This window comes from Trachinotus anak, unplaced genomic scaffold (genome assembly GCF_046630095.1).
Source record: "Trachinotus anak isolate AG129_WGS33_773 ecotype Australia unplaced genomic scaffold, CSIRO_AGI_Tana_v1 ptg000018l, whole genome shotgun sequence".
Taxonomy (NCBI): domain Eukaryota; kingdom Metazoa; phylum Chordata; class Actinopteri; order Carangiformes; family Carangidae; genus Trachinotus; species Trachinotus anak.
This window is the reverse complement of record NW_027273869.1, coordinates 15810143-15833951: the sequence shown is the minus strand read 5'-3', so window position 1 is coordinate 15833951 and position 23809 is coordinate 15810143. Positions and strand designations below refer to the sequence as shown.

General features: G+C 43.1%; 1 protein-coding gene across 4 annotated transcripts in view; it reads right to left on the bottom strand.

The window, feature by feature from the left end:
* ppfia2 (PTPRF interacting protein alpha 2) overlaps positions 1 to 22844 on the bottom strand; it is a 155577-nt gene extending 132733 nt beyond the window's left edge. For all 4 annotated transcript variants that reach the window (XR_011694112.1, XM_071501853.1, XM_071501854.1 and 1 more), the window contains exons 1-2: positions 22497 to 22844; positions 13121 to 13376 (exon numbers count right to left, since the gene is read on the bottom strand). Coding sequence is in view for 3 of the 4 variants with exons in the window: in XM_071501853.1 (XP_071357954.1) it covers positions 13121 to 13369 (249 nt within the window). In the remaining variant the exon portion in view is untranslated. The remainder of the gene's footprint in view (positions 1 to 13120; positions 13377 to 22496) is intronic.
* Positions 22845 to 23809: the final 965 nt, after the last annotated feature.

The following is a 23809-nucleotide window of genomic DNA, read 5'->3' as shown; positions in this document are numbered from 1 at the left end:
GCTTTTTCTTTTTTTGTTTTTTTCTTGCAAAAGTGTGCATTAGATTCACACCTTCCCAGCCCAAGTTAAACACAATGTTGAGTTTCATTTTATTAATATGTCAGGGACAGTCCTCGGTAATCAGAAGCAAAACTGTAAATGCTTGTTTGCTAATGAGCTAAGCTTATTCACCTACCTAAAGATGTATTCCCAGCTGATCTGGAGCTTTCAACTGCTAGACATGTTTTCTAACCAATGATAAATACAACGGACAGAACAGCACCTCTGGGTTTCATCGGCTTCATTATTTCAATGGTGCTTATGAGAATTTGGCAGCTCCAGTGCAGCACCGCAGTGGAGCGGACATGGGCCGCGCTACAGCACACGATGTGCCCTATTGGGTACCTGAGATGGAAGCTTGCCGGGCAGCAGCTGGCAACAGGAGGCTGGCAGCAGATGACTGCTCTCAGCACAGCGAACAAAACAAGCAGCTGTGGGAGCGGTGGGTGGGTTGGCCCTGTCTTTAAAGGAAGCCAGGCTGTGATTATCACAGTGCAAAGCAGGGCCACAAAATGCTGTTAACATAACCAGGCCGGCTAGCTAACACTTGATGCTAATTAACCACTGCCACCTGCAGCTCACAGCTTAATACCAATTCCAATGGTGAGTGAGCCATTAGCCTATCATTAAATTGCTATATATATATATATGTTTATATACTCATTACACTGTTATATCCTCGTGTCAAAATTCCAGGATTAATATAAAATATATTTAGACAATTCAAGAACCCTAAGAAATGACATGTATAAGCAACAAAAGGTACAAAAACAACAATTAAAAAAGTCATATTTGCTGAAATACACATTCAAGACAATGATAGCATCTTCTGCCCACTCTGTCATAAACACATGTCCAAGAAAAAAACTGAAGACAAAGGTTAGCCTTTGTAGCTTTTACTGCATGTGTGCATGTTGTATTAGCAACATATTAGCCTCAGGGAGGTAGTACAACATTTAGCTTCACTGTTGATTGATCGCAGCATTAATACTTGCTTGGTCACAGATAGAAATCTGGCCTATACTTGGGCCACATGCTTGTGTTTCTTTTGGCCCAGTATACGCCCCAGTTTCATGGCCCAAGTCTGGCCCATATACAGCATGACTGTCAGATACTACTTACACATCTGGACCAGTTCTGGTGCACACACAGAAAATCTTCCAGCTCCAGAGGATAACAGCTGGAATCTACCCAGATGTGGAAGTATATGGGCCAGGTTCAAGCCATGGAACTGGGCTGTATACTGGGCCAGAAGTTTTGTTTTGTTATCTGGAGTTAAACTGCAACTGCTGTAGAAATGTGAGAGTGGGGGTTTGCTGCTAGAAACAGAACATGTAAATGAAATGAACCGAAGAATGAAGAATATTGTGATAAATTACCTGCAACCTCAGGTTGTAGGCGAAAGTATGATTCACTTCTAAACTGACACATAAGACTGTAACATATGTAGGATTTCATTTTTTTTTAACACTTTTGTCAAGAAAGCTGTCAAACAGATCCAGCTGAACCTGTTATATATTTAATATATAGTAATTAAATGCCATTAAAGTAAAGCTTTGTTTTAACAGATGTATTTTCTGGGCTTGGCCTCTCAGCTGCTCCAAAAATAAATTTAAAAAAATCTCCTCAATGAAATTTCAGTTTTATAAATTTCCATTAAATCTTCATGTTTCTCTGCCATTGTGATTGACATGTCTTCCCATTACAATTCAAAAAATCCTGGATGCTGATTTATAATTATAAGCTGTGTGACTCTTGCTGGGTTTAATAACTTCACAGCACTTCCACACTGTGGTGGTCAGACAGAAGCAGTATGTGCCTCCACCATTAGTGTAAGTGTGTTAGTCGAGAGGGCAACACTTAAAACAGATGGAGGATTTGTCCATGTATATGTGTAATAAAGGGACTCCAGGAGTGTTCTGATGGGAAGACATTTTCTTTTTGTCTCCAACCTGCCTTTGTGTGCTTTTTCGTCTTTTTACAGGTGTCAAAATTCCTTTGACCAGCATGAAAACCTGCTGCACTCAGCTGTAAATTATCCGTAAAGACAGCAACAGTGACAGCAATAGTAAAAGCCAGATGGTGGACACTGCCAGTCGAGAAAACCTCTTCAAAATGCAATATGTCACGTAGCTCCATTGTGTTCCTGTGTATTGAGGCTGCTGTCACTTGGAAACTGATATCTCTGCTGCCGCAATGATTTATTCAACTAGTTGAATATTGGTGCAAAATGGTGTGTCGAGACGGACTCCCTCACTGTTTGATTTTGAAGAGGCTGACACCAGACTGCCATTTACAGTTGTAAAAAAGACATTTACGGTTTAGTTTTACGTTGCCGGAAGATTTTCTGTCATCACGCTCTGCAAAAATCTGGAGGCAACTTCACGTAAGCATGTGTGCAGCGACAGGTCGACTGAGAATTAAAAACAGCACCATTTAATGCTTTTTCTCTTCAATATTCAAGTGTTTTATACATATATGAATATTTGTTTGTGTGTTTTTTATGAATTCAGTCAGATGTTTAATATCATGTAACTCTACATTCACTTACACAAAGCAGTGCCACTGAAAAGCTGGGAAACACTACATCATGTGACAGTCATTACAAACTGTGACATAGCAAGCCATGACTTAATTATATCAAGCATCTCTGGCTCATTGACTGCATAACAATGTCAGATGTAAGTCCAGCCCACCCCCACAGTTTGGGAAGATGCAGTTATGAAGAGACACAGGGGATCAACTCCTTGGAGAGCGTGAGCAAGTCATTATATTTCACCTTCAAAACCAAGGACTTTATTCCCGTCCTTGTCACACAACGCTTTTGGTGTAGGAGAAAAATCATATATAGGTCGTTTGGTGGTGCTATAAAAAGCTCTACTGTTGAATTAAAGCTCATTTGAGTGGATGCATATGTGGCCTTGGAGGTAGCTGGGGGCAAAAGGGGGACATCTGCTCTAAGAGACTCACTTGACGGCTTGTGCTACTGATGTGACAACAGCACTTCCTGGATAATTTCAGCAGCGTTAGGAATCAAAATTAGACAAGTTCAAGACAAGTACTGCTCAATTCCCCAGTAAACCATGCCTCATCCCGTAAATATTCAGAATGGTCCATCAGTGACGTAAATCTTAACCTATCAATGGGTAAAAGAAGATGCCTACAGTTATGAAATGCTAACATCAAACGTATGCCAACGTCAGCATCTGAACATGATCGCAATGACAATGCTAACTTGCAAATGTTTCGCAGGTAATATTTACCATATTCACCACTGTAGCTTAGTGTGCTAACTTGCTAACATTTAGCTATTAGCACTCAATACAAAGTTCAGCTAGGGCTAATGAGAATGTCATTAGTTTTGCAAGTTTTTGGTCACAAACCAAAGTATTTGGTAAACTCAAAGTTTCACTTGATGATGATGTAAGATGAAAAGAAATTGAAAGTCATCCAGTGGCTGTTTCACAATGTTGGACAAACTGACTGACCTACTGGCTTTCCTATCCCTAAAGCTAAATCACTAGCATGGCTAAAAAGGTTGAAATTATAGAAATTATGCGCTCTCTCATCCTCATTTTTCAATTCATTTCATTTTTCATTTGCAGTTGCTATTCATAAACATAAACAGAATCACCGATCTCTACAAAAGTGGCTTTACATCTGTTTGCAGCAAAGCAAGCAGGGCATCATGGGATCGGCTCTCTTTGGAGTCCTTGAACAAGATTGTGAGCCGGCGCCAAGAGCTGGTGACATCATGCTCTATTTCTGGCTCTCAAGTGGAGCTAAAAGGAAGAAGCTAAAAAGCTAAAAGGTATCCATTAATGGGGACCAGCTGCACGGCCAAAAACACCAGTCCATTCCAGAGACTCGTGCAGCTGTCAAACCTCCAAAAAAAAAAAAAAATTGCATTACTGCTCATCTTTTCAACATGTCTTCAAGATGTTTCTCATCAGTCAGCCTACATTTGCTGCAGCGTGTGACATGTTTGGGGAGTAGTAAAATAAGCATATCTTGGCTGGTTATTGAAGGGAAAACTATCTGTGTTCAAGTGTTTGAAAATGATAAACTGAGGAGGTAATATTCATCAATGGTGGAGGCTAAATAAACAGATGTAGCTGCTTTTGGAGGGAGGGTTACATTTCCAGATCAGCACTGGAGGAGCACTAAGTATTGGTCATAACCTCATTTCACTCTGCTCACTTAAGTGGCTCTCGTGGGACCAGTTCTCTAATTCATTCAGGCAAAGCCAGCAAGCAGCATGAATGTAAGTGAGTGTGTATTTGGGTTTGTATTCATGAGGATGGGACTGTACGTGTGTGTGTGTGTGTGTGTGTGTGTGTGTGTGTGTGTGTGTGTGTGTGTGTGTGTGTGGAATAGGAGTTGAAACTTTCTGTATTTCTTGCCTCAGGGTCTGAGTCATGCCCAAGTTTTTCCCACAGAGATGCAAACTCTAATACAACCCGGCTCCTTCCATGCCACCCACACAAATACACACTCACACACGTGGATTTTCGCTCACTGGAGGAGATGACATCAAAGTGTTCAGGGCCTGCCTGCCTGCCTACACAGTGTCGTTTCCGAAACGCATATGATTCATCATCAAATGTTCTGGGGGACATTTGAAAAAAAAAAAAAAAACACCTGGATTTTCTGCAATGTGTCTCACTGCTTACTGAGAAGTGGAACAGAGACTTGTGAATGTAAATCACCACACCAGGCTGGAGGCTCAGTTAGATCACCTGACACTTGGCAGTAAACATGCTTGATGACACAGAAGGGTGATAAATATTTGATGTCTCAAACAAACGTGGTACAGGCACAGATTTCATTAAGTGAATTAAACTCCTGAACCACTTACCAACAGCATGAATACTGAAACCACAACTATGGGTCATAATAAGCTGCTGCACAAATGACCTGTGGGCTCCTTTTTCACAGGAGGACAGTCTCCTTCAGGGAGACTGAGAGACCTGTGATTGGTCAGTTGGGAATGGGTTCAGTCTCTGTATTGTTCAATGATGGTGAATAGACCATGGAAGCTGGTGGAAGACATGCTAATGTTGTAATGTAGTGCGGTCTAGTCGAGTCATGAAGTCATGAAGAGAGTTAATATAGACATGGTTTGCTGCTTTTGGTGAATCATAACTAAACAACACAACCTCATACATGTACATAGCTACATAGCATTGCTCCAGAACCACAGCTGCCAATGGGTTAAATCCGACTCTGAACCATAGATTAATCTCTGTGCCACAGGCATCTATAGAGTCACTCCTGCAACACAAAAATGGAGCGGCATAATTCAGCCTTTACTCTGCGAAGCCACAGACGTCTGCAGCATCGACTCCATATGAAGTATTGAGTTTTCAGATACAAAGTCAATAGCAACAAATTTATAACCAACTTCCCATGTTCGCTTTCCAGCTTCATATTGGACACTACAGCAGCTTCATTTATTCAGATGTCACCTGGGTCTAACAGCGAACCCAAATCTAAAAGAGCTATGACTTAATATCAAGTCTGGGACTGGATGGATCAGTTACATTAAAATTCAGGTTTCTGCTCTTTCCCCTGCAGATGCTCCCGCTATTCATTTCTGCAAAAGATGTGTCAAATGAGGGCCGCTTTTTAAAAACAGATTGTGGTGTGCGAGGAAGAAGCCTCGATTAAAAATGAATACCTTGCAATCGCCAGCTAAAAGCGATAGCTTAGCAGCACCGAATATTTCATTCTGCAACTGGGTCTGTCATGCTTGAGTAATTACTTATCGTCTGTAGAGTCGTCTCCACAATGCTGCAGGCGGCCTGACTGACTGGTGCTGCATGGCTGCCCTTTTCCCTAATAAGTGTGCTTACAGCTTATATTAAATAGTTAGCACATCACTATCCAGGCATTTATAGCATTTTTGATCGATGGCACGATAACGAATAGATTGTAGGTTCTTAGGGAGGTTCTTATGTTTTTAGTCATTTAAACTAAATTTTACTAGTTAAAGCTCCTTCATACAGCGGCAAATATTTTTATGAGATGCACATGACAGAAAAACACTGTACATTACAATGACTACACTGTCAGGTCAGTGAAATATTTAAACATTTTTGATGAAATAATCTTAGAAAAAAATGCTTCCTGTGTTTTGAGATTCCAACTTTGTGGCTCACATTGAACATGAATTGACATTTCTTTAATTAACTAAAATAAAACATGATGAGACTGTAATGTAGAGTGTAACTGTCAGGAAAGCAAATGCTGATGAATTCAACTTTGTTGCAAAAAGCATCAGAATACCCTCTGATTTTGTCTTCTTTGTCCATTAAATATGAACTGAAAGGAAACTGGGCAGAACTCATTAATGCATCACATATAATGAGATACTTCTCCTCCTGTCAGCCGTGTACATTACAGTGTATTAAGCTACTTAGAAATGACTGCAATCAGGGATTTTTGACTATTCCTCATACTTAATTCTGCAAACAGTCAACAGAAATGTTTGTTTCACTCTGAGCACCTTTTCTATCATCTTCATGGATATAATTTGTGCATTTCGAGCTGACGAAATTCCCGTAATGGATTCACATATTAACCGGTCAGACCCACAGCTCACCTCCTAAAAGTATTCACTTCAACCCCGCTTTGTAAGCGCGGTGGTGGTGATTAAAGTTTTCAGAGGTATTTTGCATTTTGCAGCATCAGCTTCATTATGTCATTAGAGACAAATTTGGTTTCTTCCAGAAATATTAATCAGGTGAACCAGTTAAAAGCAGTTAGTCTGCGGCGCCAGTGTGAGGCCAAGGAGGAACAATCACCTGCATGAAAAGATGCTGAAGCTGTAGCAACTCAATGTTCAACTTTCTTTCTTATGTGTGGTTTTACATCTGCTTGACTCTTGCTTGTACAGTTTAAAGACTTTGTATGCAAGAAGCTGCTGTCTCCTAGTCTCCTTGTTAGGCTGATATACTGTTCCTGCAACTTCCTGCCTTTACAGCACTCTGGTGCCCTACTGTGCTGTTCATTAGAGAGATAATTACATCTGCAGGAGATCCTCCTGCACTGTCTTGTCACCTTGGTGTGTCTGATCAGAACCCCTTCTTCCGCTTCCCCCGCCAACCCACTGTCAGACAACGGTCACCCAGCATCCAGCGCTTGGCATAGGCACCAGCAGCGATGATTCATCTGGGGGAGTAGGAGGAGGACTAGATCTGTCTCCCTAATCAGACCCTAACCTTTCAAGGGTATTGATCAAGCATCTCTGTCAGAGACATTACAGACACTCGATGCATGCGCTGCGTGCCAAGGGCCCATCCCTGTTTCTGTCGATCTGGAGAAGATTAAAGGGAGAAAAGAATTAAGGGAAGGGAAGAAAAACAAGGCTTTGGGGGTAAATTGAGCAGAAAAACGAGGCTTTAGTTTGCAAATCAACGCTTGTGAGACAGGAAAATTGGCAAATACACTACTGCTGTCTATCACAGCGCATGTCGGACAAAACATGGGCTTGCCGAGGACAATAATAAATGAACTCCTGCATGTATTCTAAAGCTAAAAAGTAATCACTGGTAAACTCCTGTGTAGCCCACTCTAGCTTGTCTTCCTGCCCACACATCAACCAAACATCTAGCCTGCAGGCGGCGTGAACTGGGGCACAAACAATAACAGTAATCATGGAAAATCATGTGCTGCTCTGGCGGAGGAGACCAGCTGACTGGGCTGACTGCTGGAGCCCAGAGGGGCCACAGCGCAAGCAACAGAGAGACGGGGAGGGGACGGAGGAAGGCGAGGAAGGAAAAATAAAAAATAAAAAACGTCAGGAAGCAAAGAGGAGTAGGATTCACCTCTCATCCCCGACTAACTCGTTTCCACACTCACCATCTCCCCTCCCCTCCACTTCACTCACTCCCACCGCTGTGTCACTCTACTGGTTCACCATTCGCCCCCATGGAGGTCCGGGAGTGGTACATTCCATGACTACAAACCCTCATTTGGCGATATTGGCTGAAGCTTGAGGAAGGATGGGAGATCACGGCAGTGCGCCTGTGGATGGACCCTCTGACGAATGGTTGTGTCATGTATGATTAGCGAACAGGGTTGTGGAGGAGGGGGATTCATTGACTTAAAACATGCTGCTAATGACCAGATACCAGAGATATACATAGTTCTTACCCTTTAGATAAATCCACTACTGCCTTAATTGCTTAAATCAAACTCTAACTGCTGTGTGAAATCAAAGCATCTTTCCAGGCTCAATCCCCCCCTTTGTATAAGAGACGAAAAAGATGCTGTGGGATGGTTGTGAATGAGCAAACCGCAGATCAATTGGCTGCCCTGTACAGTGATCCAGTGCAGTCTTGGCTTTCATTACAACATGGGTGTGTGAGTGATCAATTGGCTGGTGTCTCATTACTGTCTGGCTGCAGAGAGGAAGCTCTCGCATCAACGTCTGAGGGATCTGAGGCCGTGATGTTGGTCCAGCAGGTGAGATTTACACATCTGCACTGATCCATTTTTGATTTAATCTCATCATCAGATTTTTTTTATTATGAGATTTCTGAATCTAAATGCTAATAAAAAGAATAATAATCTTAAAAAGTGTGAGTTTTTGTAAGAGAAATGTAATGTTTTTGATGATAAATCAAAAAAAGGGGAGATCTCACTGTATAAAATGTCTTTTTATGACTATAAAACAGCATCACAGTGAGTAGCAGGCTAGTCACATGTCCCTTGGACATATTGGTGCCCCTCTTCACATTTACAGCCTAAGAGAGTCTGTTCAATTGTCATTTCATGTGTTTTTATTCCCTTTACAACATCTAAAGGTCAGCTGGGCTTCTGGTGTTCCCGACTCAGCTTAAGTGCACCTGTTCACCATCCAGGGTCACAAAGACCACAGTCATAATAAAGGAGAAGCAGACATCAGCGTCATTATACAGCATGTGAACCAGAGCTTGTTTTGTCTCCCACCTCTTCCAGGTAAAATGATGCTTTAAACTTTCTGTACTTTGTGTCTAAAAACTTGAGTCTGTGTTTGCCAGAGACGACAGCTTGGTGCTGCTGACCAGGAGCAGCAGGAGCGGAAGCTGCCGTGGAAAACATCAGCAGCAGCAGCAGCAGCCTTCATCAGGTCATGTTTGGCAACAGTAAATAAACAGCATGGGGGGACGGCTCCCGCAGCCCCTCAGGGCCCTTAGAGTACAGTAACGCACAGCTGAGTGCTCCGGAGAACGCTGCCTGTCTGCCAGCTTGCCTGCCTGTGTCACAATACATGGAGAGGGGGCGGACGTTGGGGGATGGTAGGAGGGTCACATGTGCGTGGTTGCTTTAGGCTTCGGGTTGTCTGCATGCTCTACGTGTCTTTCCCTATCTCTTTCTCTGAACCCAGTCTAGTGGGGAGTCTTTCTGCGAGCGCAGTTCACTGCAGCAGAGGAAACAAGCCAGAATAATGCGTGACAAGGAGAAACACCAGGCTTTCAGACGACAGCCGTGGGCCTCGTTTCCCAGAGAGGCTCATAGTTAGAGGCAAGAAGAAGTTGCTCATCCTTTGCAATGACATACATGTTGCATTAGGAACAAAAAAAGTGGTTGAGGGGAAACACACTGCTTTATTTGCTGAGAAGAATTCACCCACCTGTTAATTTCAAAGAGTTCGTTCTCTTCATTGTTCATGTTACTGGATGTCTGGTTATAGACTGGAATCTGAGCACCAAAGCCCATCATACAGATTAATAATAATAATCATAATAATATAAGATGCAAAACTCTATAGAAACAAGTTTCCTCTTTGGGGACAATTAAGTCTGTCTATGTTGGATTTATTTTCACTGTATCATTTGCCCCTACATAATATACACTTTGCAAACATGGGAGTGAGGTATCGTTCTCCACTGGAAAAAACACATAGACACATTAAAAAAAAAAGATTAGATCCAAACCTACTAGAGGTGAGTAATTGAGACTCAAAGATTTTGGGTGGAGTATTCCTTTAAATATGACTTTGAATCAGAAGCTTATCAATGTACACAAAGCACCCATGCAGCGATTGGGTACATGACACATATCCAGCTAATGGTTGCCTCTGTCATTCTCCTGCTCTGTGACAAAATGGCCTAATGACGAGGGACGGTGGGCGAGGATGAAGGAATCAGGGACTGTTCTGCATGTACAGGGGTGGGGGGTGGCGGTGCGGGTGTGGTGTTGCCTGGAAGCGTCGAGCGGGGACGGCGGATGTCACTCTGATCAGCCGAAAAGTGTCACGATGTGAAGCGGAGCCGTGACCTCTGATGGAGAGGGGAGAAAAACAGAGGAGGAAGAGGAAGACACAAGACGCAAAGCGCAGCATAGCAGAAAGGGCAGTGACAGCAGAAACAGAGGGAAGGGAGGAGAGGGAGGAGAAGAAGAAGAAGAAGAAGAAGAAGAAAGGGAGGAAGAAGAGGGAGGGAAGTTTGTGGTGGGCCAGCGCCTTAATCCTGCCAGCGCTCGGGGCTTCAGGAACAGAGGAGGGATATCAGTAAAGACACATTCACAGCCTGCCTATCGCCTAAATGAGGCCACTTCTGTCTTTATAAGAGAAGCTCTGCTGCTTCTCTTCTCATTCGCCACCTCCTCTGCAATCACACACGCAGAGTGGTGAAAGACCTGGAAGCTATCTATTGCCCTCTTTAAGAATCCCACCACATGATTATCTGCGCATTGTTCCACACGAATGGTCCCGTGAAACTGCTGCAAAATCACATCTATACTAAAGAGGTCCGGTTATAAAAGGAGTGTCATATGCAGTAAAATCATTACGGCGCAGGAGCACAAAGGTGATGACTGTGTCTGTGAAATAAGCTCATTCTTATTGTCCAGAAAGGCAGAAGCTGTGAGCACAATTCTTATCTGCATATTAAACAGGAGCACAACGAGGCCACTCTCCCATGTGCAATTATCAAGGCCTAACAAACCTCTTCATTAACCAACAGAGTAATGTTGATATCATACAGACCCAATAAGACGCCATCGGATTAATTAAGGGAAACGGCTGCGGCGAGGATGTCGCTGTGAGGGTCCCAATCACATCGGAGTGACATCTAATTTAAGGCGGGTGCCAGGAAAAGCAACCAGAAGAGTGTGTCAGCTCTGTCATCACACAATGACAACCAATACATCACCACAGCAGCGTCACCACACAGCCTTTACTGCCGGTGGACACGACTGAAATTGTCTGATAATGGAAATGTTATTTCACTTTGGCAGCCCTGGATGCTTTCTGTGGTGGGGATGTTGAGACAGGAGAGGACGACTCTCACATTTGCTATTCTAACAAGACGTGCACCCAAATATGGGACGAGAGAGGTTAAGATTAATGTCTGTGTTTTTTTGCCTCGTTCTATTCAGTGTGACAGTCAGTGAACAGAATTTTGTAGTGCTTAAGTTTTCCCTTTTTTTTTGTCTTGTACTCTCACATGTATATTATTTCCACTGTGTAACTTCTGAAGGGGATAAAAGCCCCCAGGCTAAAATATGAGCTGGAGGCCAGAGTTCGAAAACTCCTGTCTGATGCGAATGAAAACTGTAGCACTCTGGTGAAGGCACATTTATAACATCTCAATACGCACTCTCCAACAAACCAGAATGAAGAGGTGTAAGTGGGTTAATTCAAATTATTCCTAAGGCCATGGGGCAAGAAGAAGAAGTCAGATACTGAATTTTTTTTCAGGCTGGATTAATTCAAAATAGGAAGTACAATTTTAACACTTCAAACCCCTTTTAGGCCTTAACGTGAGATCACACCAAAGCTAATACAGACGCAGTGCATGCCCCGCCTGGCCCTCTGAAACCATGCGGATTACTGTGCTATCGGTGGGCACCGCCTGCGAACAAAGTCCTCTCGCCTTTCCAACAGCAAAACCTCCAGAGTCCTCTGGAATTGGGGGTGGGGGGGGTGGGGGGGGGGACTAGATGTGACTAGAATTACTGACACATTTTTGGAAAAGTGCTAATCTCTGCTCACTGTAGGAATTATTACATAAGACTTTTCTTTTTTTCACATTTTGCTAAAAACGTGAACAAGCTGAAGATTTCCACCATGCGTACAACCACTATGGCTGCACACGTATTTTATACAGCAAAAGCAACACACACAGGAATATGCCATTCGGTGTTTTAGTGCTTTACAAAACAATCTGCATGCACTGGGAGTCCAACTGGTAATTAGACCCCACTTCCCAAATGTTTTAAGGACACTAAAAAATACCCCTAATTCCCATTTTTATAAACTCTCTTGCATGATTTAATTTGAAATTAATGAGAATCACTGGGTTGGAAAATTTTCTAAAATAATGATACTGTTTGTGCCATGTTCATTTAAGCGTGATCAAGTAATGTACTATAAATTAAAAGTTAATTACACAAAGTTTCAATGAGGGATACTGCTGGGGAAGAATATATTTCACACTGCTCTTATTGCAAACTGTAGTTCGTCCAATAAAAGCAGCTGCAGGGAATTTTAATGAGAACAAAGTGATGCAACCTGTTGTGGAAATTCCTCCTGCATATTTGCAAGCTGCTAGAATCAGAAACTCAGTGTGATCAGTTATCGCTATTTTAATTCATGCAGCATGGAAAGAAAGGATTCAGTGATCTCTCCCAACCCTCCCCCACCTCCTATTTCCTGACATAGCAGTACCAGTATCTCTCTTCAAATACCATATGCATCATAAGTGTTCACATATCACTGCATTATATATCAGCTCTACTATACTATTATATATACACTATACTGTTTGCAACCACACACTAAAGCAACGCAATGGGAGGAAGATTCATAGTTATTCAAAGTGTTCAAAGTTCAAATGTACTGGGTGGACATACACCAAATTCTTAAGTAATTTAATCCAACAATTTGTTTGCAAACCACAAAATATTCCACACAGATAAAAGGCAGGTGTCCTGGTGGCCTAGAGGTTAAGACACAGACCATGCAACTGTAACATCCCTAGTTCAATTCTAGCAACATACCTTAGTTGCATGTTTCCTCACATTTCTTGTCTATATCGACACTATCAATCTTTTTTTTTTTTAAGTCTTATGTAGCATTGGTGCAGCTTACCTGTGGCAGGGCGGAGCTCAGCTGACGCTGCAGCGAGTCACGGTCGTAGATGACGTCCTGAAGATGTTGCTGGGCCAGTCCGAGGCTCTCCTGGGTTTCCCTCAGCGTGTCCAGCAGCCGGTCCCTCTCGTCCAGCATGTTGACCATCAGCTGCTCAAAGTGGGAGTCCGGGTCCGAGGCGCTGCTCTGAGAGCCGCGCTGGCTCAGTGCCGTGTCCTCGCTGATGGTGGGCATCACCTCGCACATCATCTTGACTCTGCCGGAGAGGAGGAACGCCAAAGATTGGACAGAGTTTTGAAATTGTATTAATATTTAAGTGACCCACTGGAGGGTTTTTGACCCTCAGGTTTGGATCCAGTGGTCTTAAATTAATTTTAAACTTCCAAAGTATAAATGCTGACAGTTTTCTAAATCGAAACTACAAAAATGTCTTGTATTTATACCAAATCAATTTTAATATCTTAATTGAATTCAGGCTCAAAGTCAGGATCAGGATTATGTTAATGATAAGAAGGAGGCTCTGTAGATTTATAGCAAAACAAATGTGTGTGTGTGTCAGTGTCTACTACATGTGTGAATATCCACTCTTACTGTGTGTATGGCTATGTGTATGTGACTGGCCCTGACACAGTTGGAGCGCGGCTAAACGTCACCCTGGCGTTTCAAAGCTGCAGAGACGTCTTGGGAGGCTGGGCGTTCTGCCCTAGATTTCATGCTTGTGCTGTTTAATGGGCCAACCCAGATCGAGTTGCATAATACACCATATCTATGCTATAGTGGATATGTGAAGCAATATTCCAGCTTCCCTGAGGGACTTCAGAAAGCCTCAGGAGTCATCCTAACTGGATGGATGAAAACAGGGTTTGCATCATCACACATTTGTGTCATATGTTCAAGTAATAAGCCACAAAAAGCAATGGGTTGAAAGTAAAAAAAAAAAAAAAAAACGTAGACAATGATTCGATGCTCCATTTGAAAGAAACTTGGCTTTCTTAACAAGATTTACTATCAGTTTTACACCTGTGTTGAGTGGAAAGAGTGTTTCCAGACATGTTTAGCCTAGCTTACCACAGATGCATGGAGCGAAACAGCCTTTGTCCAAAAAAAATACACCTTGAAACAGCACTAAAGTTGTCTTATTTACTAATTGCATCTTATTAACTAGCAAGCTAGTCACAAATAGACCAAGAATCACCTGGGTTTCAGTCAGTGTTGTGGAAATGCATGAAGCTAGCATCCTCATGACCTGACATCCTCTATCCATGTACTGGAGCCAGCTAACTGCTCACTGAAGCACAGTCTTGTTCTTTTTCTACATGTGTAAAATACATACAATACAATATAGTTGTTGGAAGGTACAAAGCTAGGCCAGCCATTCCCCCTGCTTTCAGTCTTTGTTTTAAGCTAGGCTAACTATGCTTTGGACCAGTCTCTCGACTATACACAGATGAAATCTAAATATATTTTCTCATTTAACTTCCAGTACAGCAAATAAGCACAAATATAGCCCTTAAGGTGAGTATTACATTTCACAGTGTCATAAAAATAACACAAAGTCATTTCACAGGCCCCCCAGAGCAACAAACACCGGCAAAAATCATGATTGATGCTATATGCTAGCATCAAAAGTTAAGATAAATATATTTTGACCTTTTCTTTATCCAGTCTCCCACAAAAATATTAAAGTCACTCAGTCACTCGCTCAATCTTCGCACAACAGTGTCGAAAAGCCAAAAAAAAAAAAAAAAAAAATTAAATACATACATTATAAAGATAATTCAAATTAATCTTAACAGCAGACCTTAGTCACTCAGTGTCTTGACCCGCGCCAGGTTTATTCAGTGAGGTTTCAATCGCCCATTGCCTACACTTGGTCCCTTCTGGGTAGGTTATAATGGCAGGTCTGTGTCTCAGCATGATCTGGCAGTAAAGCCGGGGTCTCCCATATCTTCTCCAGGCACCCGGCCAGACTCCCACCAGCTCACCATTCAGCCACCAGCCGCTGTCGTTTATATCCGAGAGGCCGAGCCTGCGTGCTGCTTGGCTGGACACGCCGCACATGCCAGCCTTCACTTGGACTGGAGAGCAGGCCAGCCGGAGGACGGACTGGGACATCAGTGGTGCATTTTAAGTAGAAGGTAGTGATTTATTCCCGACTATGGCTCAATACATGTTAGTTGTGTGCAGGGAGGAAGCTGCTGCTGGCATAAAAATAAATAGGAATCTGGCATCAGGCAGTGGAAATGAGGACGAACTATAGGCCACAAGTATTTAATCCTGATTCCAGTGGTTTGTGCACCTTTTGACAGCCAGTTAAAAGGAAAAATTCACCCTTGAGTAATTTTCAACTAGGAAAGATTTCCTGGCGTCATCACTGTCCGTCAAGCTGACTAATGTGCCTATGTCAGTTAGCGATTTCCACGTGATTTCAAAATGCAAAATGGCAGCAATGGCTGCTCCTGTTGCCAGATTTAGAGGGGTCAACTGTGAAATCTGACCTTTATGTTTGATCTTTTCTTCACAACCTCTCCTTGAACACACTCACACTTGCACTTGTCCCCACAATGCACCAACAAGGACGCCCCGAAATGCCAGACACATTTCTGTTGTTTAATGGGGTTTTATTTTTGCTTTAAGCTGCGTGGAAAGCAAAGTGCATTGAGGATGCTTTTTCTGCTTCATGGCACATACAATCCGCTTTTGTCCCGTTCCTGCCACTTATGCTTTGATCGCGCCGTGACTGCCGCTTAAATCATTTCTGTCTATGAAAAATCAATCGATACGGAGCGAAAGTGCACTGACTGATCTGCTTTTCGTCTGCACCCTTAGATGTATAAAGCAGCCTTCCTGAAAACTGACAGCAAACCATATCACTCAGTAAAACATTTATCCGCTTAATTGTGCCATTCAAAAGGCATCAGGCTTGGCTCCTCAGTTGAACTTGAGATTTGGAAAAGGGGACAGAAATACATCTTGTCTACAAGGCCATGGAGTAAAAATGAAGTAATACACAGCAAATGCTTTCCCCAGAATTTCCTTTTTTTGTGCTGCTCAGTGTTTGAGAAATACCGTTTTAGGAAGGCAGCGAGTCATTAGTCTCTCTCTAGTGAACGGCAGGCAGGCAGCAGTGATGACAGGTAAGAGTTACTGTGATCCTCTCGGATAGATAAACACTAATCGCCCACAGTGGGCAGAGTGAAGAATGTGCAGTCTGAGAGCTCTTATTACCAGCTGGGATGCAGATGTTGTCTAGATTGCGCTCGCTAACAGTGACAATACTATTTCCTCACAACTCGACAGCCAATTTGACCCCCATTAAAATAGCTATTTGGTCAACAGATATTCACAGAGCCTGAAAGAGAAGGAGTACTGATAGCGTCGTTCAGTGCACATTTCCTCTGCAATGCAACATCACGGCACATTATGATAATGTACACCAGGGAATCTGCCCTCAAATTCCACAGGCGTGTCAGACTTTGGCTTAGCATAAATGCATGTCTAATAATGAATATGTAAGATTTTATCTGTCAGTATGATACTCATGGAGAGAAATTGGTACTTGTAGCAATAGACATAAGAATGTTGTATAAACAAGACGAAGCTTAAGTGACTGAATTTAGCGCGGCTGGTTTAAGATGTTAAATGTGAGGCTGAAATTATGCAGGAATCACGGGAGGGAGGAACAGCAACACGCTCAATTGAACACATTGTGGGCCACAGATGCAATGAGAAATGCACACAGACAGACAGGCAGGGATCATTGGGTTTTTCTCTCCATGCCATATGCCAATCAATGAATTATTCAGGGGGGTAGGAGTGAGGTTTTTCTTCCCAATCAGTGCAACAAGCCTTTTTGTTTTTTTTTTCTCCCACTGCCTAGCAGCCTCATCAAAGCTCCGACACCTGGCTGAAAACTCAAGTCAAGCTGGCATCACAAACTTGCTGAGCAAACCTGAACCAAGCACAGAAGCAGAGCCAATGCTGAACATGATTAAATTGTGGATATCTAACACAGCAAAACCCAGTGGGCCTAGAAAACCCAGATTACATATTTAAACCCGTAAGCACACAGTTATCAAAGAGAAAACTTCTTTTCAGTTGCCCACTCATGTGCAATATGTTCGTGTGCAGGAGAATTGAATTTGCAGTTAGTGTTTAACTTTTTGTTAACTGAACCCATCATCCATGCCTAATGTTGACCAAGTGTTTTTATTTAGTTTAGCCTTATAGTTTATTTGTCATGACCTTTTCCTGGCCATAATGGTGTCAGTACGGTTGAGACCGATACCATTTTATTTCCTTCCCAATACTGATTCCAATATCTGAACCTGTAACAGTGGCTGATACCAATTACCGAACCGATACCAGTGGCTGCAGCACGACTTCCTGAACTGACTACTGTTTTAGAAGAAGAACTGATTTCCATGGAAAATTGCCATATTATCCAGGTGTGAAACTCTACAATTTATCAATACATTATATGATATCAGGTCGGCGCAGAGACTTGTGTACTCACCGATACCCGATCCAGTATTTTAGGCATTTCCGGGACATTACGAGACCAACTATAGTTAAGATAATTTGTATAACGTATAGTTTCAGACACTTAAAAAAAATAGTCAAAATAGTCAAATAGTCAAATGGGGAATCAAACACTCTTTGATCATCAATGAACCTTTTGGTGGAAGCAAACCAATAGCTTTACCACACTGAGGTTGCCATTGGCATAAATAGTGTAGAAAGTGAGAATTTTAAAAACATTGTCATTGGACCTTAAAAAGATTTATTCAAGGGAGCTCACCCCATTTTCTGCCAAAATGTAAGACTGTAGAAACTCATTTTATTTGCATATGAGAATTGATTCCTCACCTCAACTGTAATTAGACTCAGTGAAACGGACAAACAGGGGAAAGATGACACAATGAATGATGACTCCCCCGGCACTTGAGAGTTCCCCAAAGAGAAACTAAAGCAGGCAGTGAACTATCTATATTGGACAGATGTAAACTTTGCCACTTATGTAGAACCACTCCATTTTGGCGAGAACAAATCAGCAAGCTGCAGCTAATTTTCCTGAATGTCTTTAGTTAATCTCATTAATGGGAACAATTGTGCGAGCAGATAAGGAGCAGCACGCTAAACGGCAGTATGTTCCTGAGCTGTATACAGCCAACGTGAGGCAAATTCAGCACTATTCACCACCTGGGAAACATCAAAAGGCGTGTGGAGCGCGAGCGCGTGCAGAGCAGGCAGCGGACTGAACATGACACTCTGTGGCTTTGGAGATAAGCTGTGCGACTGTATGCTCGTTCAGCTGACTGTTGAGAGACTAAAATAAAACCGGGATTACTTAATAGTGTGTTTAAAACTTTGCTATCATCAAGCACGGACTTCATAACTCTCTCATTAAGCAAGGAGATGGTCATGGTAAAACAAGACAAAGTGGGCACAATAAAAAAAAAAAAAAAAAAAAAAAAAAAAAAAGGCCTATTAAGAAGCTTATCTGTGAGCGAGGTCAAGTTTTCAAACATTCCTAACACCCTGTTATATTCAAGCTCATTTCCTCACAACATGAACAAGAGTGCGCGACCATATTGTTTTGATGATAATGCACTTCACTTCAGTACCAGCAGCAATAGGCTGATTACACACGTCGCTTCATGGCTGCCAGGGGAGCCGAGTACTGAGAAACCCCACTTTTAAATAATGTCTGTGTTTGATTTCTTGGCATGCCGCTGAGCACAAAGTGCATCTACAGGCTGCGCCGATGAGCTCAAAGGGTAATGGAGGAACTGTTGCGCGGCCACTCTTCCCCACTCTGGCATCCATATCAGGGCGGCAGTTGGAGAAAAAGAGTGACACAGCATTTTTCTGAATGGAAGGGACCAGATTGCATGGTACACTCATAGTGCTGAGAAATCCCATTCATACGGCTCCCCTGCACCAGAGAGACTTCTGACAACCAAGAAACGGCACTGCCAAGAAAACAACAACTCAAGTCCATTCGATTCAATCGCTGCCACAGGAGCGTGCAGCGGCACTCAGACCGGAGTCTGCTGGGTGTTAGCTCATCGCCAACACTGCAAAGGCTGACCTGCATTGCTGTGACACTCTGGGGTGATGCAACAGTCACGCATGATGAAAGATTAATACTGATGCTAATAGATGTGGTTCATTTGAAACCCATCATCACTGCAACACAGAGAAGAATAACAAAGGCTCGGTTATGTTCTCATGATGCTGTGATATCTGCAGTGTCATGTAGCTGGTGTCATGCAGGGTCGTACTGTGGCTTCCACTGAGGACACGCAGGTCACTTCCTCTGTATATTTGCTGGGAATTTTTGAGACCTGAGGTGCAGTTTACGCATGGGTCAGAATCTTTATTCTTCATCATCTCCATACTGTTCCACTATTTATTGCTACCTCCTGTTTTGATCTTTTTTTTTTTAAATTGCTTTATGAAATTGAAAAATGTACTACAAATAAAATGTATTCATGTTATTATTATCATTATTGAAAGTTACACATGGGTGCGCTTTAAAAGGGGCTACCTGTAAGTTTTCTCTGCCACTGACTGTGGTTTCTTGTCAGGAGTAGGTGGTGGTGACTGTCACTTGAAAAGAGTTTTGGCCAGTGTTGTGTTTACAAGACCAAGAGGTTATAATACGTCCTCTGAGCAGCGCTATGTCTTCATGGCAGATTGGAGGCTACAGTGACTCGGTATCGGAAAGTGACAGAATGGGCGGGGGTTTAGCTGGTTAGCATGCTAAAGCCATTAATGCTAATGTAGCTATGTAGCAATAGCAAAACTTACAAATAGGTGGAGGCATTTTCTCATAGTGGATTTTGTGAATTGGAGTCTGTAATTCTAACTGACTAATTCAACATTTCTCAGAAATTCATTATTTTGGTCCTGCAGTGTAAAGAAACCTTGAAACAAATTCCATTTAGGAAACAATTAGTCTAAATGTGAATAGGTACAAGTAAATAAAATGAATCAATCTGTCAACACCAGCAGCCAATTCAATATGTTTTAGGTTTTAATGACTTTCAACAAGCATTCGGTTTAGCATAAGCACCACATACTGCAAATGTGGGCAACAGGGATACAGACACCTGAGGATGGGGCCACTTTAGCCAATTTAGCTCAAACCTCACATAAAATTTCCAAAAAAAAGTTCAATATGAAAATCTATGGGGAATGCTCATAAACCAAAAGAGCAGAAAATGAGGAAACAACGTCATTGATTCCCAGGGAAACAGGTTGATTCCAACTGACCATTCTTCATTTTTAAAAAGGTGCATCTTTTTGGAATGAGTCATCTCTGCTCCAACCATGAGCTCCATCTTCTGGAATGGATGCCATGAGCGCACTGGTGTTTATCCGCACCACTGTATTCCACATCAGTCTGAGAACACCATGTGTCCCAGGGTCGCTGGGAGCACACTGCCAGCCTAAAAGCGCCAATTTATCTCAGTTATGTACGTTCTGTCAGTGGTATCCAATCTGCAACACGCCAGATATCCACAGTCACACTCATGGACCGAAAACCTACAGATGACTGTTGCTTTGTTTCCTTAAATACTCAATTAGTCCGACTCACATACTGCTGATGGCTCCTTACAGCAGAGCATATTGTGTTCAAGTATTCTGCAGTCACTGACGTCCACATGTGGACACTGGCACGTGTGTGTGAATGAGAGAGAGATGGGATGAAGAGGACGGCATGGGTGTCGAGTTACACCCAGCCTGCTGCCATTAGGGAGGCGGGAAAGGGAGAGGAGGCTGTGCATCAAGTGTGTGTGTGTGTGCATGTGTGCATGTGTGCGTGTGTGTGTGTGTGTGTGTGGCTACATTTGTCTTTGAGTGCGCTTTACCTCTACCTGTGTGTGAGCATCTGTGAGGGGGGTGGAGGAGGGAGAAGGGAGGGGTGGTCGTCTGATGTGTGTCTGTGTGTGTGTGTGTGTGTGTGTGTTTGTTCATTGACTGTGTGCTCAGCTGAAAATAAGTCTGCATGCACATGAGAGGATGAAAGGACAGCGTGTAGCCTTTAACATCGCCCACAATCTCCTGCAGCAAGGTCATGCAAACCATCAATCGATAGAGATTGAATAAGAGCACAGATCGAGGTGAATACAAAAAAGAAAAAAAAACAAAGGAAAAAAAGCAATAAAGCTCAGGTTGTAACTGATTTGAACCACGCCGGTTGCCAACATTTAACCTTCCTCATTATGGCAGCTTTGGCAACGGTGAAACCTGGCCCATAAAAATGCCCTTAAACCATAATTTTATACATACAGATAGAAACGCGTCTGCCACAGGTAGCCTCCCTTCTGCAGGACGCCCCAAGGCAACAAAAAGCTTTGTCTGCACACCAGACATATTCAGGCAAGTGGAGTGTGTTTGCATGGTCGAGGTGCATCACTGGGAAGTCACACACTTTCAATGCAAAGCCGTTAAATGAAGCGCCCTGCCTTTGCATAAGATCAGAATTAGAAACAGTGCAACGCATGCCACAACTTCAGCCGGCTGTAATCTACGGGGATGTAAACGCTGTCATATTATGTGCTGTCATGGTTGCAAATGTTAATACAAGATCAGAGGGAGACGGTGGCTTCGCCTGCAGCAATTAACCTTCTAGCATCAAATTAAGCCAGCACCTGCATGTGTGTTGCCTTTTCATTCACTCATTTAGGAGATACAAAGTGTGTGTGTGTGTGTGTGTGTGTGTGTGTGGAGGTAGATGGGTGGATGACAGAGAGACAGAGAGGTTGTTTCATGGTCTCTCCCTCCTTGCATCTCTGTAATAGCCGGTAATAATATTGTTTATAGGAGGGGCAGCTGTTCCTCCTATGACAGCTCCCCTTTTTCTCATAATTAAGCACACACACACGCGCGCACACACGCACTGACACATCACATACACACTCAGAGAGAGGCGGCCTGACTGCGGCGCTGATCGCATCTCCTCCACATTCTCTGAAATGATAATTGGGGAGAATCCTTGGCTATTGTCTCAAGTGCATTACATCATGCCAGCCTCTCAGTCTGCATCCCGCCCCCCTTTAACTCTCCCCTCTGTCTCTCCACTGTGACAGCCGGCCGATTCCTTTTTCTTTTTCTCCTTCTTCTTTTTGCAGAGCCTCACAATGTCAACCACACATATGAAACGCACAGGTCATGTACACCACGCACCCATCCACACCAGGAGCCCCCCCACTCCTCCAATACCACCAACCAGTCCAGAGTTGGAGGATGGTGGACAGAGAGAGAGAGAGAGAGAGAGAGAGAGAGAGAGGGCACCGCAGAAAATCACCTTGAGCCTGCAGGAACAGGGCAATGTAGGTCACCGCAACAGTGTGTGCATACTCACAGCGTCTTCCTTCACTATCAGGAGAGGCTCTGGCAGCGGATCAATGACGACTGCGGTCTCTGCAAGCTACAGCTACCATCAAGCGGACAATCCTAGGAGGCTTCTTCAGAGCGAGCAGGCAGCGACGCCGAGGATCCGATCGTGAAGGTGCGGCTGGTCCCCGCCGCTGGCATCGTCCAAAACCCGGGGAGCAGGAATAATCGCGTCGGGTAATGACATCTGATTTCCGGGGTTACACACAAACACGCACACAAGCGCGCACACACACACACACACACACGCCGGTGAAGAAATTATGGCATGTTACAAATTCTGCTGTGATAAGCGGAGCTGGAAAAGACCATCGTCGGCTCTGGAGGAGGGGGGGGGGCGTGCGGAGTCTTAAAGTTGCAGCTGTGCAATTCTTACCCCCGTGTGCGAGTGCAGACCTACAGGGTAACAGCATTAACACAAGCAATCATAAAAATGATTTTGGTTTATGAAGAAATGATCCAGTATTGAGGTGCAAAAATTTAAAAGGAGCAGAAATTTTTAAAGAAGGCCGAAATTGGAATGAAATAAAAATAGAAAATTATCAACAAAATCAGCATTTACTATAAAAACGACAAAATAAAATTTCTCTTAGCCCTGAAAGCAGAAATAAAATTATTTTCTGTCCGTAAACCCAGGCGTTTTTTTTTTTTTTTTGGTCCCATTCATGTGAAACTGTATTTTTCTGGAGTCAGTGAAGCAGCCACCACTTGAGGCTGTGTTCACCTTCTCCTGTCACGCAGATGGTCTGTGCCAGGTTCCAAGTGTTGAAACTGTATTGATTGTTCTGGGATTGTTGCAGCTGACTGTTGCGTTTAGTTGTGCAGATATTTGGGAAATGAGAGAAAATCCTGTCCTCACCTGAGTCAGCGCAGGGGATCTGAAAAATATCTGACATCGAGGATCCTCACACAGAATCTGTCATTGAGCCTTTTCTTTTATTTATCTGTTTTTTTGTTGAAGACATTGTGCTAGTAGTATACTTCATATAATACTTCATATAAAGGTTTGTGAGCACCCTTGTCCACAAACACTAAAAATCACTGGGGTAAAAAATTGGATGGGTTAGCTTTGCCCAGTACCCAACCAAAAAACCACCAGAGACAAGGGGCTGTTTTGATTCAGTAACCCAACCACAATATAAAAAATACCCCTAACACTGGGGCAAACAAGCTGTTAGCACTGGATAAGGTTAACCCAAGATTGGGTCAGTGCTACATCCAACCTGGGTCTGTATTTTTAACAGTTTTTAGTCTTTTTCACGGTTTGGCCTCCACTTGAGG